This window comes from Anastrepha obliqua, chromosome 1, assembly GCF_027943255.1.
Source record: "Anastrepha obliqua isolate idAnaObli1 chromosome 1, idAnaObli1_1.0, whole genome shotgun sequence".
NCBI lineage: Eukaryota > Metazoa > Arthropoda > Insecta > Diptera > Tephritidae > Anastrepha > Anastrepha obliqua.
The window spans coordinates 115,551,081-115,569,433 of record NC_072892.1 but is presented as its reverse complement, the minus strand read 5'-3'; the positions used below and the strand labels follow the sequence as shown (position 1 = coordinate 115,569,433).

The window sequence follows — 18,353 nt, the reverse complement described above, 5'->3', positions numbered from 1 at the left end:
CGAGTGCATCTATCTCTCATACTTCGAATAGACTCACGAGATGAACGAAACTATTAATATTTAACTATAACTGACTTCAGAGCAAGATCTAAGAGCTAACCGAGTTCGAGAATCGGTCTTCGTGATTCAATAATCCTGTTTTAGCATCACATCTTAGTTAACATTAAACGGCATTCTCGAAGTGAACACTTTCACGCCCCCTGAATATCATGATATTTAACCGCGTGATACTGGCACAATCCCACCCCGGATACTGTAGTAGGTTTAACTCTTACATATCCAGAATAGAACTGTCAAGTACAGAAAATATGACATATGTATGTGTGAATGTGGAATACCTCTTTACATGTCTGCCTAAACCGACGTATATAATAAACGTTTGGCAGGCTGATATCTTCAGCTGATAGATGCCTTGATTTTGTAATATGATTATTTATAATTATATTTCGAGCAAATAAATAAATAAATTCATTAATTAATAAATAAATAACTAAATAAGTAAATTCATTAATAAATTAATAAATAAATAAAAAGCTTTACTTTAGGTCCGAAGGAAAATAAAACTTAACACGTACTGAGTGCGTATTAAACTTTTTGTTTTAGACTTCAGGTGTTAAAAATAAAAGTACCGAATTTTTTTGTCAAAAATATTTCAATTATTTTATTAAAGATTGATACATTTTTGTTTATACACACATATGTACGCATATACTTATGTATTTTTACTTTTGAAAACCTTCATTTTTAATCGGCATCTTCAAAATTGTTGCATTTTTGTCTGGAAATGGAGAGCATGCATTACAACGATGTGATGGTTATTATAGGTAAATCTATTATTATTTTAAATTGGAGGATTAAAAAGGCAACTGCTTTTTGTTTTTGTGCATCAGGTTTTGGTAAAATACATTTACGACTTTTGGCTACTTGCGGGCTGTTGCTTATGTTTACAGTAACTGAAACAATGGGCATGGCTATCATTGCACCAGCAAGTGCATGCGAATTCGGCATTACGGATAAAACCAAATCAGTTATTCAATCAGCGGCTTTCATTGGTAGTGTTATCTTGTAGCTTCTCTTCACTTAACTAAGTGGTTGACTAATATATGTACATATGTATGTATGATTGCGCGCTTATTTTGGTAGGCATGATCTTATCGTCATACATATGGGGTTATTGCTGCGACAAAATCGGAAGGCGAGCAGTGCTCTTGCGCAGCACGGCAATGGCCATCGTTTGCTCCTTTTCCTCCATGTTGATTACGAATTTTTGGGTATTTCTAACATTGCGTTTTATGACTGGTCTTTGGTGAGATATTTGGAAATTATTTGTGTATTAATTTAAATTTTGTTTCTGTTTTAAGTGTGGCTGGACCTGGATTTGCGTCGCTCACCTATCTTGGCGAATTTTGTACAGCGAAAAACCGTGCTCCTATCATTAACTACATGTGTATGTTCAACGGTGTCGCCATGGTTTACTGTCCAGGTTTCTGTTATTATATTTGTTTTCTATGCAAAAGAATGAGATTGGTGAAAAGTGATCAAGATAAAAGTGTGCTAATTGCATAAGGGAATGGAAACGCGTTTTTGGTTATAAAGTTGAAATCGAAGATATGAAGCGGGACGATCGGAGTGATGTAGTTACCGGTCGTCTTCGTCTAGCTCATCTAACGGTAGGCCCAGGAAACTTGCTGTTTGACAGGTTGGGTCCAGAGGGAGATAAAGGGGTTTGATGGGGTATGTGAGAAGGTGGTTAGTATGTGTGCGGTGTGCCTTCACATGCTGGTCATATGCTACAGTATCCAGAACGCGATTGGGCCAAAGTTACGCGGGTCTCTTGGGGTAGCTGAAGCTCTTCATGAATCGCCAGTTTCACTGTGATCCCATCCTCTGGGAGACTTTTTGTAACATATCGTTAGAGATCGTTGTTATGCGCATAATCCACAACAATTCGTGCCAAACATGAATACATCACAGCCAGAAACTATCAATTCACAATTCTCACCCGATTCTCGTGTTCGATAAACCATAATAAAAATTTTTAAGGAATTTTCCAAAATATTGTATACGAGGGACACTAACTCTGTTGTGAACTTGATGATTTATGATTATCTTACATATTTACACATATCACGTATTTTCTTGTTGTTGTTGTAGCAGCATAAACATTCCCCATACATGTGCTGAGGTAGCAGTCTTTGGCCGGAGATAAAACCGGGTCGTTGCGTTAACGTAGAACCGACTGTCGTGGGAAAGATAATTATTTTGTATTATGTTGGTTTACCATAAATCAATGTTGCCTGTACAGAAACTTATTCCGCATGATTTTGACAAAATTAGTTAGCCTTTGAGTAATAGATGACTGCGTTTAAATCCGTTTCACCTGGTTAGGGCCTCTTTAAAACTTCATGTGTATCGATCATAGGTGGGCACACTGCATTATAAACTTACTGCATTACAAATAGCAGTAATCAGTAAAATTTTACTGATAATGAAGTTTAATTTGCATTACCAGTAAACTTTTACTGATTACTGAAAAAAATTGCAGTAAAAATATTTTTTTACTGATTACTGAAAAAAATTTGCAGTAAAAATATTTTTTTACTGATTACTGAAAAAAATTGCAGTAAAAATATTTTTTTACTGATTACTGAAAAATTGCAGTAAAAATATTTTTTTACTGATTACTGAAAAAAATTGCAGTAAAACTATTTTTTTACTGATTACTGAAAAAAAGCAGTAAAAATATTTTTTTTTACTGATTACTGAAAAAAATTGCAGTAAACTTACTGATAATATAATTTGATTTGCATTATCAGTATAATATTTACTGTTTATGGGAAGTCAAAATGCAATACACTCTCATCACGAAATTCAATAACACTGTGCGACAATTTTGGGGTCATCAAAATCAAACCGCACCGGACCTTTTTCTTCTGAAAATATACCTATTCAATAGCAAAATCCTCGCTGGGTTTTTAAAAGTTAGCTCGATTTTTTTTTTTATTGCGTTTTGAAGTTTTCTATTTTCATGAGATTTTGGAGTTTTACCTGTACGCTAAATTTGACTTATAAATCGACCTTTGTTTGATTTAATCGATTTATTTTGTCATAGCTTGATGCAGAAATTTCGTACATGTACAAATAAACTTATTTTGAGAAGAACCTATATCTCAATACGCAATTTTGAATACCAAAATTTCGAAAAATTGTATGTTTTTACCATTTTTTACTGTAATTATGAAAATAATTAAAATTTCTCACTATTTCTTCTAGCAAAAATGTTGCAAAATGTACTAAAAAAGTCATTTATAAGATAAAAACATAAAACTGAACTTTAAGTTTGTTATTTTCTAAAAAATTAAATTTTTAACAAGATTTTTCTTCATAAAAATAATTTTTTTATACTCTGCTTTAAATTTTTTTTTAAATATCTAAAAACTCTGTAGGTAAAAATATTAAATAGATTAAGTAAAAAGAATATAGACTTGAATTCTTATAATTTTTTTTTTTTATTAAAATAAAGAATTTTTACGTACTAAAACCTTAGAGATGAGCTCTTTTCGACAATGATTGAATTTCAACATCATCATTATCAGAGTAATCAGATTCATCAGTAAAGAATTCCATGCCTGTCTCTTCTTCTTCTACCTCATATTCTTTTTCCTCTTGGTTACTCCATTTTCCTTCATTTTCTTCCTGGTCGTATTGAAAAATATGTTTACTCCACCAACATATTTCGGCTAGTATGGCACCTGGAGCTCGTTTTCCTCGGTATCTTGACTCAAATGGCATCGCAGTTTGATGGTAGCGCTCTCCTTGCTCATCTGATTCTGTCGACAATTGGTACATTCAAAATAACTTCACCATCAAAATAATGTATGTATGCCACAGTAAAATCATCACTGATTGATACATGCTTTTCACTCGCTGGTGTGAAACATCCACAACAATAGCAGAAAACGTTAATATTTGCAGGACAATTGTACATTTTTTATTTTCTTAATTCATAAAAAATTCACGTAAATGAAATTAATAAATTCAAATATGTTAACAAAAACCGTATTGTTCACAAAATATTTAGCGCGTCAAATGTGTTTTAGGAGTTGTTATGCACGAACCTGATCTCGCAAGACTGCTGCGATCTTAGAACAGGTGAAATCGTTGGGAACAAATTTTGGAATCTCTAAAACAAACATTTCCTGATAAGACAGACTACAACCTTCTTTATACTTTTTATTTTGGAATGTGTGCTAGCCACTTTTCTATGTACTTAACAGGCTAAAAGTCTTGTGAGACCAATCTTGCTTTTCACTACTCACGATCACATTTTGTTACATCCAATATTCATTGGAAAACCGTATCTGGAAAAAATACTAGCAAAAATAGAAAAATCTGAAAATGCGTATAACGGGTGGTTACGTATAAAATTATTTTCATAAGGTTTTAGTACGTAAAAATTCTTTATTTTAATAAAAAAAAAAAATTATAAGAATTCAAGTCTATAATCTTTTTACTTAATCTATTTAATATTTTTACCTACAGTTTTTTAGATATTTAAAAAAAAATTTAAAGCAGAGTATAAAAAAACTATTTTTATGAAGAAAAATCTTGTTAAAAATTTAATTTTTTAGAAAATAACAAACTTAAAGTTCAGTTTTATGTTTTTATCTTATAAATGACTTTTTTAGTACATTTTGAAACATTTTTGCTAGAAGAAATAGTGAGAAATTTTAATTATTTTCATAATTACAGTAAAAAATGGTAAAAACATACAATTTTTCGAAATTTTGGTATTCAAAATTGCGTATTGAGATATAGGTTCTTCTCAAAATAAGTTTATTTGTACATGTACGAAATTTCTGCATCAAGCTATGACAAAATAAATCGATTAAATCAAACAAAGGTCGATTTATAAGTCAAATTTAGCGTACAGGTAAAACTCCAAAATCTCATGAAAATAGAAAACTTCAAAACGCAATAAAAAAAAAAATCGAGCTAACTTTTAAAAACCCAGCGAGGATTTTGCTATTGAATAGGTATATTTTCAGAAGAAAAAGGTCCGGTGCGGTTTGATTTTTGATGTCGCACTGTGTAATTTATGTACTCAATAATTCTTTCTTTTTTTTGGTTTCTCTTATTTTCTTTCTTTCCAAAAGTAAAAAATCCTTCAATTTAATTGAAATTTTTTATGTTTACATATTTTCTTACTGCACAGATGCACACAACTTTGGAGTAAATGCAATAGACCGAAATCTGCAGAAGTAGTTAATGGGGTGATAAATGCGAATTTAATAACTCCATGCATAACAAGGTGGAACTCGCTTTATGATTCCGTAAATAAGTTCCTGGAGCACAAAACCAATTTAGCGGAATTGTGTTTCCGTTTAAAAATTCCTACCATTCTCAGTGGTGAGCTTGAGTACTTAGAGGAATACGTAAAGCTTATGAAACCTATTGCAGAAGCAATCGACTTCCTTCAGGGTGAAAAGACCATGTATTTTGGTTATTTCATACCCACTATAGTGTCCTTAAGAATAAAAATGCGTCGTTTGGAGCCTAACAGTTTTAATTATTTAACCGAAAGTAGCAAAAAAATGCATGAAGCTTTGCTTAAAAGATTTGAAAAGTACTTCCTGATTCAGCCTGACGCTTGGGATGCTGTTAATGCCGCTATTTCTGTCCCTGACATTAAGTTGCGATTTGTGAAAGCTCTTTTAGAAACAGCTAAAACGCAAACAGGAAGTTAAAAAAATGTTGAACACTTATGTGGTCAAGTATGGAAAAGTAGCCTGTGCCAAAACTCGTATTCTACCTCAACCCCCTCAAAAAACATTGTTTGACTTCGAGTAATGGTAAACTTTTTACACTTGGTTTTCAATTAAATATTTGTTTTACGCATATATTTACTTAAATAGATATTAGCATACAATGTGGTTCCACTGACTCGGAAAATTATCTTCAAGAAACGCTCTTATACCTGGCCGAACGAGAAGAAACAACAAGTTGCCTAAATAAATATCAGGCTATTAAAAACGTATTTTTAAAATATAATACCCCATTACCGTCATCTCCACCTGTAGAACGGTTGTTTTCATTCGCTGGAATTGTAAATCGGTCCAGAAGGCAAAAACTCAGCGATGCAAATTTTGAAATGCTTGTGTTAAGAAAGGCTAATAGCTAATAGCAAATCAAATTATATTAACAGTATTTTTACTGCAATTTTTTTCAGTAATCAGTAAAAAAATATTTTTACTGCAATTTTTTTCAGCAATCAGTAAAAAAATATTTTTACTGCAATTTTTTTCAGTAATCAGTAAAAAAATATTTTTACTGAAATTTTTTTTCAGTAATCAGTAAAAAAATATTTTTACTGCAATTTTTTTTCAGTAATCAGTAAAAAAATATTTTTACTGCAATTTTTTTCAGTAATCAGTAAAAAAATATTTTTACTGCAAATTTTTTCAGTAATCAGTAAAAGTTTACTGGTAATGAAAATTAAATTGCAATATCAGTAAAATATTATATTTACTGCATTTTTACTGTTACTGCAAAGTGCCCACCTATGGTATCGATACGCATAGAAAATCGTAATAACTCATTACACCAACTTTTCACTACTTAAATCCATTTTGCTTGTTTTTGTTGACAAACCACTTTCAAATAAAAGCAACAAAAGTAAAGAAAACAAATAGTGACCCTCGTGTTAGTCTCATGTGCCCTTTGTTAGTGGATAAAAACTATCACTACTTAAGGACAAAAAAGCGGGTCAGATGGAACAGATGTAGTAAATAAAGTGTGATCAATTGAAAATTAATTAAACTGAAATAAAACAACAAAACAACGCAACTGTGCCGCTGGAGGACTTCGGTCGGTATCTCGAGAGTAACTTTAGTTAATGTTGTCAATCGACGCTGGTTTATCCACAAAGTATTTAGACTTTATATACTTCCTCAAATAAAAGTCCAATTGTGTGATATCACGTGATCTTGGTGGCCAATCCACTGGCTCCATGTGTCGATGATTCCTCCAGCCCATAGGCTGCACCAAATGATTGTTTTCAATGAATGCAATGGCTTCGGATTGCTCTTCTATTTTAAGTCTAAAGTTATTTTTTTTTCGCCATAGCTTAGATGGCAAAACTAGTCGTCACTACACTTTGTTATAAAGGGTTTTTCAATAAGGGCGGGTAGATGTTGAAATGGAATAAAATGGCGTTTGCTGTGTGACACGTAGCGCCGTCCTGCTGGAACCACATGTCGTCTAGGTCCATATGGTCCAATATGGGCCATAAGAAATTGGAAGGGCCACCACGTCTACCGAAAAATGGGCGCAATGCGCGCAACGTTTGCGTTAATGAACACTCATTTTGATAATAAAGTTTTATCATTTGAATGTGCTGTTCAATCGTGTAACTTGCCATGATGATTTGGCATAAACAACCGACAAAATAAACAAAAGATTTGACAGATGTCACCAAAACAAAATGGCTGCCACAGGGCGCCAAAATCGACTCGCGCCAATTGAAAAACCCTTTACCTAAACGCTTTTTGTCAATGTGTACTGTTTTACATTCCCTTATGCGATAGGTACAAAATATCCGTTATTACTCCACTTATTTTTTAGTGTACGCCAGTGTTTTTGATCTCTTTTTTTAAAGGACTTGGACAGATGTTGGTACACTGGAAACTATACATACCCGTTATTGGTAATCTGGCAATACGTTCATGGCGTGTTCTTGGACTTTTGTTTTCAGTTCCCGGTTGGATAAGCTTCTTATCACTTTTACAATTGCCAGAGAGTCCGAAATTTCTACTTATGGTACATCGATTCGAAGAATGTTGGGAAATGCTGAATTGGTTATGTCAACTTAACAAGGGAAAGGACTTAGAAGCGTTTGGTATCAAGGGTATAGCGCCGTTATTAAAATCAGATATACCCACAGCCCCTAAGTACTTAACTATATCCTGTTTGAGTTTGAAATATAAATTTTTAAATTCCTATATGTTTTTTGTACACCTGATCATAATTTTAGCCTATTTCGAGCGATGACCGGGGAAGTGGTACCACTATTTCAAAATCCATACAGGAAGAAATTTCTCACTAGTTGCGTTGTTATGTTCGGACTTATCCTTGTGTTAGTATAGATAATGGCATTTCGTGGTTATTTAAAGTATGTTTATTATTTTTTTTTTAGCGCTAACGGTGTAGCAATTTGGTTCACCGATATAAGAAATCATTCTCTAGTAAGGGAGGAAAAAAATAAATACAACAACGAAAGCGCTGCGCTCACTATTTGTGAGACAATCAGCAATAACAGAAAAGAAGCCGAAGAGCAAAAGGTACGATTCTCATATACGAGGTGTGTTCAAAAAGTATCGTGAATTTTGTGTTTTTTCAAAAATTATTTATTTATTCATTAATATCTATTTTGTCCACATGAGATATTATGCAGTTGTGCCAACGTTTTTTCCAATCTTCGAAGCATTTCAATCATTTTTTTTATCTTGTTCAGTTCCTCTTTCAATGCCGTCTTTATCTCGTAGCGTAGCGTCGTTCTTTCATGGTCCTCTTCATATTCGGGAACAAGAAAAAGTCACAGGGGGCCAGATTTGGGGAATACGGTGGCTTAGTGGCATCATTAGTGTGTTGTTTTTGGCCAAAAAGTCGCGTACAAGCAACGATATGTGAGCAGGGACGTTAACGTGATGCAAGAGCCAATTTTTGTTCCTCCACAAATCCTGGCGTTTCTGGCAGATTGCTTAGCGCAAATTGTGCATGACTTGCAGGTAATATTCCTTATTGACCGTTTTACCCTGTGGCAAGAACTCATGATGCACAACGCCCTTGCAATCGAAGAAAACGGTAAGCAAAACTTTTACATTCGACCGAACTTGGTGCTCTCTTTTCGGTTTTGGTTCGTGCGGTAGCTTCTATTGGGATGATTGAACTTTGGTTTCCACGTCATAACCATAAACCCACGATTCGTCACCAGATATGACCCTTTGGAGCAAATTTGGGTCGTCGCGGACAGAGTCCAACATCTCATTAGCAATGTTCATGCGATGCTGCTTTTGGTCGAAGTTGAGCAGTTTTGGTACGAATTTTGCGGCGACCCGTCTCATGTCCAAATCATTGGAAAAAAAATCGAATGGCACGTTCCAATCGATATGTCTAGGTCCTCAGCAACTTCTCTAACGGTAATTCGACGATTGGCAAATACCATTTTCTGCACTTCATCAATTTTTTCGTCTGTTGTTAAAGTGCTCGGGCGTCCGGCACGCTTTCCGTCATTCACATCTTCTCGGCCTTCTGCGAACATTTTGTACCACCGATAAACGTTGCTTTGGTTCAAAGTAGCTTCTCCGTATGACACAGTCAACATTCGGAATGCAGCCGCGCACTTACTTTCGTTTTTCACACAAAATTTTAAACAGGTTCTTTGATCCATCTTTTGGAATAGGTAAAATTCGAAGACGAGGCGAAACATGTGCAAGCCAAGCAGCTGTCAACAATTAACTGAACATTAAAAATGGATGAACTCGTCGGCATGAGTGAGAGTTATGAGTACCAACATATCGTCACAAAAAATCGAAATTCGCGATACTTTTTGAGCACACCTCGTATGTGTGTATATACATTGCGAGTTATTAAGAATAGAACTTTATTCGAGTTCTTGCCTGATGCAATTTTTTTACTCTTTGAACCAATTGATTTTTAGCATGGTGAATATCGAGCTCCTTCGTAAATGAATAGGTTTGAGTGTGACTGCCATTCGGTAGGGCTCAGGCATGAAACATTAAATTATAGGAAAGCACTTTCCTAATAGCGGTAGCTCTATGACAGGCAATATTAAAACTTCAAGTGAATTTCTGCCATGAAAAAGCCTCTCATAAAAAACCGTTTACCGTTCAGAGGCGATATAAAATTGCGGGCTCTTCTTCTAGCTAGACTGTTTTTCAGCAGACTGCGAGGATAGTACGATAGCGCTTTTTTGGGTCAAATGTACTGGGAATGGATGAGCTACATTCTCTGTCCCTCGACAAATTGTTAAGATTCATACAAAAATCTGGGTGATATGCAGAGGAGTAATAACCATCCCATCTTTTAAATCATCTCTCTAAGTTTTAAATTTAACAATATTAAGTAAGTGCTTGGAAATTTTCCGGCCATCTACAGTTCCATTCCATTCCTTATACATATACAATGTGTGGAATAACTATATCCCAAGAACTTATTGACAAGTTTTGATTATTCATTTGTTCTTATTTAATATTAATAACTTTTTATTTAGATGTGGTTCATTCGCCAACACAAACCATATACATAAATCCAAGGTTTATGCTTTGTGGTAATTTTACAAATTTTCACAAAAAATTCAGACTCTTTAATCAGAAGTTTTGGAAAAGTTTCGTGCATGCAGCTTTATAGCCCAAGGAATTTTGGTATATGTAATAAAGTGCAAGTTTCCAGTGGCTCAAAAATCGCCTTGATTTTAGGCAATTTGTTTCGATAGCGAGTCCAGGACTTGGCTAGGCTTTCAGTCTTGGGAAAGAAATTCCACTCAAAAAAAAAACGTATTAATTTTCCGTTATACACCTTTTTTAAAACCTTCGGTTGGGCACTCGGGTCTGGCCCGATCCCCAAGTATTTATATGCATTTGTATGGGAATATGTGGCAAATATTCCACATTTATAATTCATTTTTAAGTATCGCAGGTATATATTTTTAATTTCTTACTTTCTCATTGGTTTTGGCTTACATTGTGTTACCTACAGAAGTGAAAATAATCGCTGAAAATATTTTGGTTTGTGAAAAAAAGTTTTGTTTTTGTTTTGTTCTTTATTTTGACTCATTTCGGAGAAGGTTCAAGAGAAAAAGTTGATTACGACAAAGTTTATGGTAAAATATGAAATATATTAATTTATGGATTCGGTGGAAGGCACGTAAAGCTGTTGAAATACTGGATTCCTGCATACAAATCAAGTGGAACGAGTTTTTAGACGAAGCTTTTCGCCTCCTTGTAGACAAAACCGACAATCTCTTTTTGCTGTGACTGCATCGGTTCCATAGCCAAACGAGTAGTGAATTGAGACGGCTGGATTATTTATACGATTTTCGATGTTTGCAAGGACCAATGTCATGATTCAATAATAAAAGGTTTGCTCAGTAAGCAGCTTACTCATTCCCTCTTGACAAATCGGCTCCCTTAGCAAGACACTGGGTTGCTGACTCTAGAAATTTTTAGTAAAAGTGGAAGAAAAGTAAAATTTCTAGGAAAAACATTTCGTTTTCAAAAGAGTGTATAAGGACGTGCTCGGTGTGTCCATAACCAAAACGATATGGAAAACATCCTGACACACAGCTTAAATCAGGATATCATAGAACATATTTTTGGGACAATAAATGTGAAAGATGGACGTTTTGACAATTTGAATCCGATGGCTTTCAAATACAGGTACTCCCCCAACCTTACTAGGTTACCTTAAAGATACATAAGTTACCAACAAGAGCTCATTTAGCAATATGTGACTAATCACAGCCTCCTGATGGCAGATAGTTTTTTATGAGGATTTTTTTCATGGCAGAAATACTCTCGGAGGTGTATTACAAACAACATTTTCTATCATTTTGTGTTTCATACCCGGGGTAGTTTGTCAAGTAGTTAGGAATGTAAGAATAATCGTGACTTGGGTGTCAAAACTCCAAACTTACATGGGCATAGCATAGTAAAGCAAGGCGTGAGTATGTTCACAGCTTGTTGTTAGTCAACTAAATTTATGATGAGTTCGCTTCTCCTCTGAAAGGCTTTCATTAGGACCATAACACTTAAGTAATATAATAGCGTTATATTGGCGTGCTCAGTTTTCAATTTAAAAATTAATTCACAAACTATCAACCTGGGTTTAACTTAATAATTATTTTTTAATATCATTCCTGGCAATTTCTATTTGTGTCATTTATAATTTAAAAAAAAAACAAAACATTTCTTGCAATCATTTTTACCAAAAAAGAGGTTGTCTGTAAAGTCGGTTTACTGACGATAGTTTAACGTGATAACGTCATAAGAGAATACTAATTGAATGGTTGCATTTTTCAAAAGAAAATTTTAATTTTATTTGTTTGATAGATATTTTGTATGGATATAGAGAATGAGTTAACATAACATAATATAACATAACATAACATAACATAACATAACATAACATAACATAACATAACATAACATAACATAACATAACATAACATAACATAACATAACATAACATAACATAACATAACATAACATAACATAACATAACATAACATAACATAACATAACATAACATAACATAACATAACATAACATAACATAACATAACATAACATAACATAACATAACATAACATAACATAACATAACATAACATAACATAACATAACATAACATAACATAACATAACATAACATAACATAACATAACATAACATAACATAACATAACATAACATAACATAACATAACATATCATAACATAACATAACATAACCTAACATATTAAAACATAACATAACTTGCTGTTCAAGCAAGGTAACGACGCATGAACAAGATAACGACGCATTTTTTGGTGCGTGCAGCTGGCTACATAGAATTATAAGACGTTATCACGTCAAAAAATAATACAATAATAACATTAAAACAACAGGTATTATTAACAAACTTGGTTTTATTTTAAATTCTTCAAGTAAATCAAATTAATAATAATCAATAAGAAGGCATATGCAAATACAAATAAGTGAATTTATATATGTACATATGCGCATATACATACACATATACGCTCACTTAAGTAGGAGAGAGCAAGATGTCGAACGTTGCCGTTCGTTTGCTTTGTCGTTCGTTCCGCGCTTTCGCTTGCAGTTCATTCAAGGTAACGGCAATGAGCAAGGTAACGACATATGAGCAAGGTAACGGCAATGAGCAAGGTAACACAAATGAGCAAGGTAGCGACACATTTTTTCGTTCGTGCAGCCTGTTAAATCGAATTATAAGACGTTATCACGTCAAAAGTATTTTATTTTTCCAATTTCTTCGCCCTTCTTAAATGCAACCTTTTGTAAGGGAGTGTCAGAATTCTAATGTCACAAGTGAGCAAACCTTTAATAATTCAATCATGGACCAATGTGTTCGATAAAAGCGTTAAAAAATTTCATCTCGCATCTCTTTTTCTGAGCCTATCAACTTCCTTGCAAATACAAAACATTGCCAATGCTATGAAATCCAATATATTGCAAAAGAAAGCAAAGGCCCGTCGACTTGTTGACCATTTTGATGTAAAATGTGTGACCATTTGATCCATGCAATCGACGCAGCTTTTTGTGCATTATAATAAATGATGCGCGATGGTTTTTTTTGCTTCTTCTTCACAATCTTTGGCATAATTAACGGTGGAAAGTAAATTAACCACTCTATTCGTAACAATGACGAAAGCACTTGACAAGAATTGCTCTTTTTCATCTGGTTGTTTTGTATTTATTATAATGTACACAAAGCTATCGTCGATTGCACGGACGTAGGTGGACAACCTAAAGTGTAACTTTTTAAATCCTTTTTATCATCCTGTTCGAGGATCTTTTGAAAAGGTTATATCCATAAGAATATTAAATTTTAGGAAGCCTCCTGAAAGCTCTGGCGTTAGCTATAACAGAAATATGTTCAATTCACGTCCAAAGTCGTCCTGGGTGCCCTCAAAATAGGTTAACTCAAAATAGTTTCTAATAAGCACCAATTGAAATTTCCTACTCGTGTTCTCTTAGCAGAATGAGCCGTGACCTCAGTTTCTTGATGTTTTGCGCTTTTATCTGAGCCACTGACTATAGCAAAATGGCGTTAAATTCAAAATAGTTGTTCTTTATGGGAAATCTGTTTTACCTGTTTCTACTAATCACTTAATTGTGTTTTTTTTTAATAATATTAAAGGAATGCCATGACAGAATTCTGGCGTTTTGGGACTCAATTTTATTGGGAGCTTCCTTTCTTGCTCAGTACCTCATCTTCGGCCTCATGCTGTTATGTTTGCCGCGCAAGCCAGTCTTCTGCACATCGTTAACTATTTCTGGACTAAGTGGCTTATGTTTGTCATTTATGAGCCATCCGCATTTAACAGTATGCACTTTTATAATCTTCCTTTCAATACCGGCGGTGATAATTAATTTAATGAGCAGTGCGGTCCTGGAGTTTATACCCACCTATTTAAGGTGATTTATAGTTTTATTTATGAATGTTAATTAAACACATTTTTACTGCAAAGCTTGTAATCTTTTTTTTTTTGTAATTTAGAGGTAAAGCTATGTGCATTTGTATGATGTTCGGACGCTCGGGAGCTGTTGTTGGCATAACTACTATGGGAATGTTGATTAACAAATCTTGCTATGAAGCCTTTATCATATTCTCATTTTTTCCATTCAGTATGTATGAAAATGCAAGCAAAAATATGATTTTGCCAATCTCTACAATTTTCATAGTTTGTGCGATGTTTGGATATTTCCTGCCCTTGGATGCACATATATTTTAAAAGCTTTTAAAAGAAAGTACGTATCTGCGGAAAGCATTATATATATCGAATAATTTGTTTCGTTGTTCCGTTACAGTAGCTATTTAAAAAAAACTATGTATTCGAGTTGAGCACAAGAATTAAACAACCGCCTCATTGATTTGAAAAATTCGAAGGAAGCCCTAACCAGTATTACAATATTTCGAGGTAGTGGATGTTTTAGTTTTATTCAAGAGAAAATTTTAAAAGTGAAACTAATGCTAACTTTCGGAGTAGTACTACAGAAGTTTTTTTGAACAACTGTGTATTTTAAACGTAAAAAGTTGCTGAGATTTTTTAGAAAATAAAATAAAATCCAAAAAACAGTGTTTTGACGTTTAATAAGAGATTGCGCCCATGTTTTTTTGTTTGTTATGTTAGTTCACTCTTCATACGAACGTAAGCGAAGTTTCATTTCTATCTGTCAATTTATTTTTTGTTTCCAAGCCATTTAGTGTCGACGTGTCACGGTATTTTCTACAATCGAAAAAATCAATTATCGTGCAGCTATTGAACTTTCATTTGTGTAAAACCCACGGAAATTTATGAACGATTGTTGAATATAAAGGGTGGTTAAATTTCAAGGGCCGATGTTGAATGTAAAACACACCTAAACGTCAAATTCTTTTCTGCATTTCATTTGACATTTTTCAATTTCAGACTAATTCAATTTGAAACATGGAGCAACGCGTTCAAGTTATTCAGGTTTATTATGAAAACGGGCGTTCAAATCAAAATGCATATCGCGCACTTCGTGATTCAGTGATGAGGCACATTTTCACCTCAGTGGATTCGTCAATAAGCAGAATTGCCGCATTTGGGCGAATAATAATCCAAGAGTGATTGCCGAAAAACCAATGCACCCACAAAGAGTGACTGTTTGGTGCGGTTTATGGGCCGGCGGCATCATTGGGTCGTATTTTTTCCAAAATGAGGCCGGTCAGGCAGTTACTGTGAATAGTGTTCGCTATCGTGAGATGATAACGAACTCTTTATGGCCTGAATTGGAAGATATGGATGCGGACGATATGTGGTTGCAACAGGACAGTGCCACTTGTCCCACAGCTAACTAAACAATGGCTCTTTTGCGCGAAAAATTTGATGGCCGAATAATCTCACGTCGCGGCGATGTCAATTGGCCGCCAAGATCATGTGATTTGACACTGTTGGATTTCTTTCTTTGGGGTTATTTGAAAGAAAAGGTGTACGTCGATAAGCCAGCAAGAATTCAAGAGCTAAAGGATGAGATAATTCGGCACATTAACGGCATAGAACCTCAATTATGCCTCAGCGTCATCGAAAATTTGGACCATCGGATGGAGGTGTGCCGCCAAGGCTGCGGTGGCCATTTGGCCGATATTTTGTTGCATACGCAATTGAGCCATACCAATATTATCATAATAAAGAGAAATGACAATAATTACTTAAAAAAAAATGTATTTTATTCAAAATCAACACCGACCCTTGAAACTTAACCACCCTTTATAAGGGACTTTTGCCATCAATTAGTAAAATGGAAAGATGGGTTGCTGAATTTAAACATGGTCGTACAATCATTGAAGACGATCCATGTCAAGGATTTTCAAGGAAGTCTAAAAATAGTAACAACACCAGAAATCGTAGAAAAATTACAGGATATTGGAATAAAATATTGGAAAAGTGACTGAAAGAGATTTAGTTTGGGATTTTGTTTGTTGATTCATCACTATGGATGAGGTTTGGGTCTATCGCCATGATCCTATATCCAGATAAGAGGTTAAAGAGTGTGTGAACCTGGTTCTTCGGCTCCGAAACGAGTTCGTGTACATAAATCGGCCAAGATTGTCACTGTTGATTGCGGACTACTTGGCTTGAAATTTAAAATATTCAACTTCTCATCGCCAGCATTAAGTTTAATAAATCACACCTCAGCGATCGTAGGTAAATTGTATGTGACAGTCACAGTTTATACAACTATTTGCCTATAAATTGAACTGTTTTTAGCAAACAAATTCTTAATAAACGTCCTAATATTTTCCATACGATTTAATGACTTCCTAAAGTAAAAATGTTTAACACTTCTTCACAAAGTCGGATTACTTCCCGGAGCCCAACTATCTTATGGACCGACTTCAATTTACTAAATCGTCTCGATATCTTAACTTACTTAGTATAAAATACAGTTGCCTAGAACAGAACGTTAGTTCTTCGTCCCCGCTGTCCTTCTTTGGAACCTCCTACCACAAAAAATTAAAATGATAAGCACACCGCGCTTTAGAAGTGAGCTGCTGTTTTGCCAATAATTGCTAATATATATGTATGTACGTACTCGTGTATCTTTCTTTTTCCCTTTTCTCTTTTTTCTTTTCTGCTATTTTTATGCCTACACAATTTCCACATTCTTTATATTTTATATTCTACTGAGTCCCTCTGCTAAAAATCCATATACATTAACTTTATAGGTAGGTATATACATATATAAATATAATTGGCGCTTTGGTCGAGCTCCTCCTCCGGAATGAGTATACAATTTTAAGTCGATTCCGAACGGCAAATATTTTTATAAGGAGCTTTTTTATAGCAGAAATACACTTGGAGGTTTGCCATTGGCTGCCGAGGGGCGACCGCTATTACAAAAAACTTTTTCTTCATTTTAGTGTTTCATGGAGATTCGAACGTACGTACTCCGAATTCCGAATGGTACTCACGCACCAACCCATTCGACTACAGCGGTCACCTCGGCTACGGCGGCTTACTTACTCTATGTTATTATTAAGAATAGTATTTTAAATTCAAACCTGTAAAATAACATTTGGTTGTGTGTTTTATAAACGAATAAATAATAAAAAGCATACCAATTGGCTGATGGTTACTTTTCCGCGACATTTTTGGCGATACCAAATGCAGATGTTCATGTAAGTTATAAGAATTAGCAATATCAATTTCATACTCATTCCACATCGGAAGAATATTAATATTCTGTGAACTAATTTTCTCTATATTTCAGATTTATGCTTTTATAGGAAAAAGACGTACCATACACAGGAGAGCGGGACATATGTTACGTGTGGCAGAGAGCCAATCTTAACCATATTTTCTATTTTTTCTTTCCATCTACAAAATTTCATTAAAATCGGAGCATGTTCATTATTCTTGGCCGCCGTTTATATGGTGACGTCACACTGTACGCCGTCACCTTTAAATTAATTCGAATAACTTTTCGAGCCTGTTTATGTAGCCCCATTTACATGGTTATTGAAGAGATGATTTTTTTTTCTTTTCAATGGCTAATCTGCTGGCTATACCAGCGTAGATGTATCACTGCAAAAAATTAGCTAAGGAAAAGAAACCATAAAAACTGCTTGTAAATTAGTTCGTGAACTTTATAATGTTAATAAATTGTATTACTTCTCGACTTTTAAAAAGATTTGAATCCATTTCATTAAGATAAGCTCTCTCTTACATCTAGTGTCAAAGTAAATATTTTTATCCCCATTTTAATGATTTAAAGTTTCAAAAGATACTCATTACCGCTATTTGTGCTCTTGGGTAAACAAATAATACGAAGTAAATATTGTGGATAATCAAATAAGGTCATTAATAAATTACTTGGTACAAGTAGCAAAAAAATATTCATACATACATCTAAACATTCTCTGACAAATCTTGATGCTAGTAAGATGGGAAGAATACTTGTGCTCTTAAGAAACACATATACACTCGTGGTCATGTAAATAAGTCATTTCATCTTTTTAAAATATTTGCAATATTTTTCATGGAAATTTTTTGTTTCGTCAATTTTTTTT

At 34.1% G+C, this 18,353-nt stretch overlaps 1 protein-coding gene across 3 annotated transcripts; it reads left to right on the top strand.

The window, feature by feature from the left end:
- The first annotated feature begins 705 nt into the window (after positions 1–705).
- On the top strand, positions 706–14,854 carry LOC129235768 (synaptic vesicle glycoprotein 2A). Of its 3 annotated transcripts, none has more exons than XM_054869799.1 (11): positions 706–824; positions 891–1,052; positions 1,144–1,306; positions 1,362–1,483; positions 7,658–7,949; positions 8,033–8,134; positions 8,195–8,339; positions 13,956–14,233; positions 14,316–14,443; positions 14,501–14,566; positions 14,630–14,854. In XM_054869799.1, exons 1-10 carry the CDS (start codon positions 785–787, stop codon positions 14,548–14,550), a joined length of 1,482 nt encoding a protein of 493 aa, XP_054725774.1. In that variant the 5' UTR covers positions 706–784; the 3' UTR covers positions 14,551–14,566; positions 14,630–14,854. The 3 variants fall into 3 exon arrangements, with proteins under 3 accessions (XP_054725774.1, XP_054725773.1, XP_054725775.1); XM_054869798.1 differs by having other exon boundaries at positions 14,627–14,854; XM_054869800.1 differs by lacking the exons at positions 14,501–14,566; positions 14,630–14,854 and having other exon boundaries at positions 13,956–14,100; positions 14,201–14,233; positions 14,316–14,415.
- Positions 14,855–18,353: the final 3,499 nt, after the last annotated feature.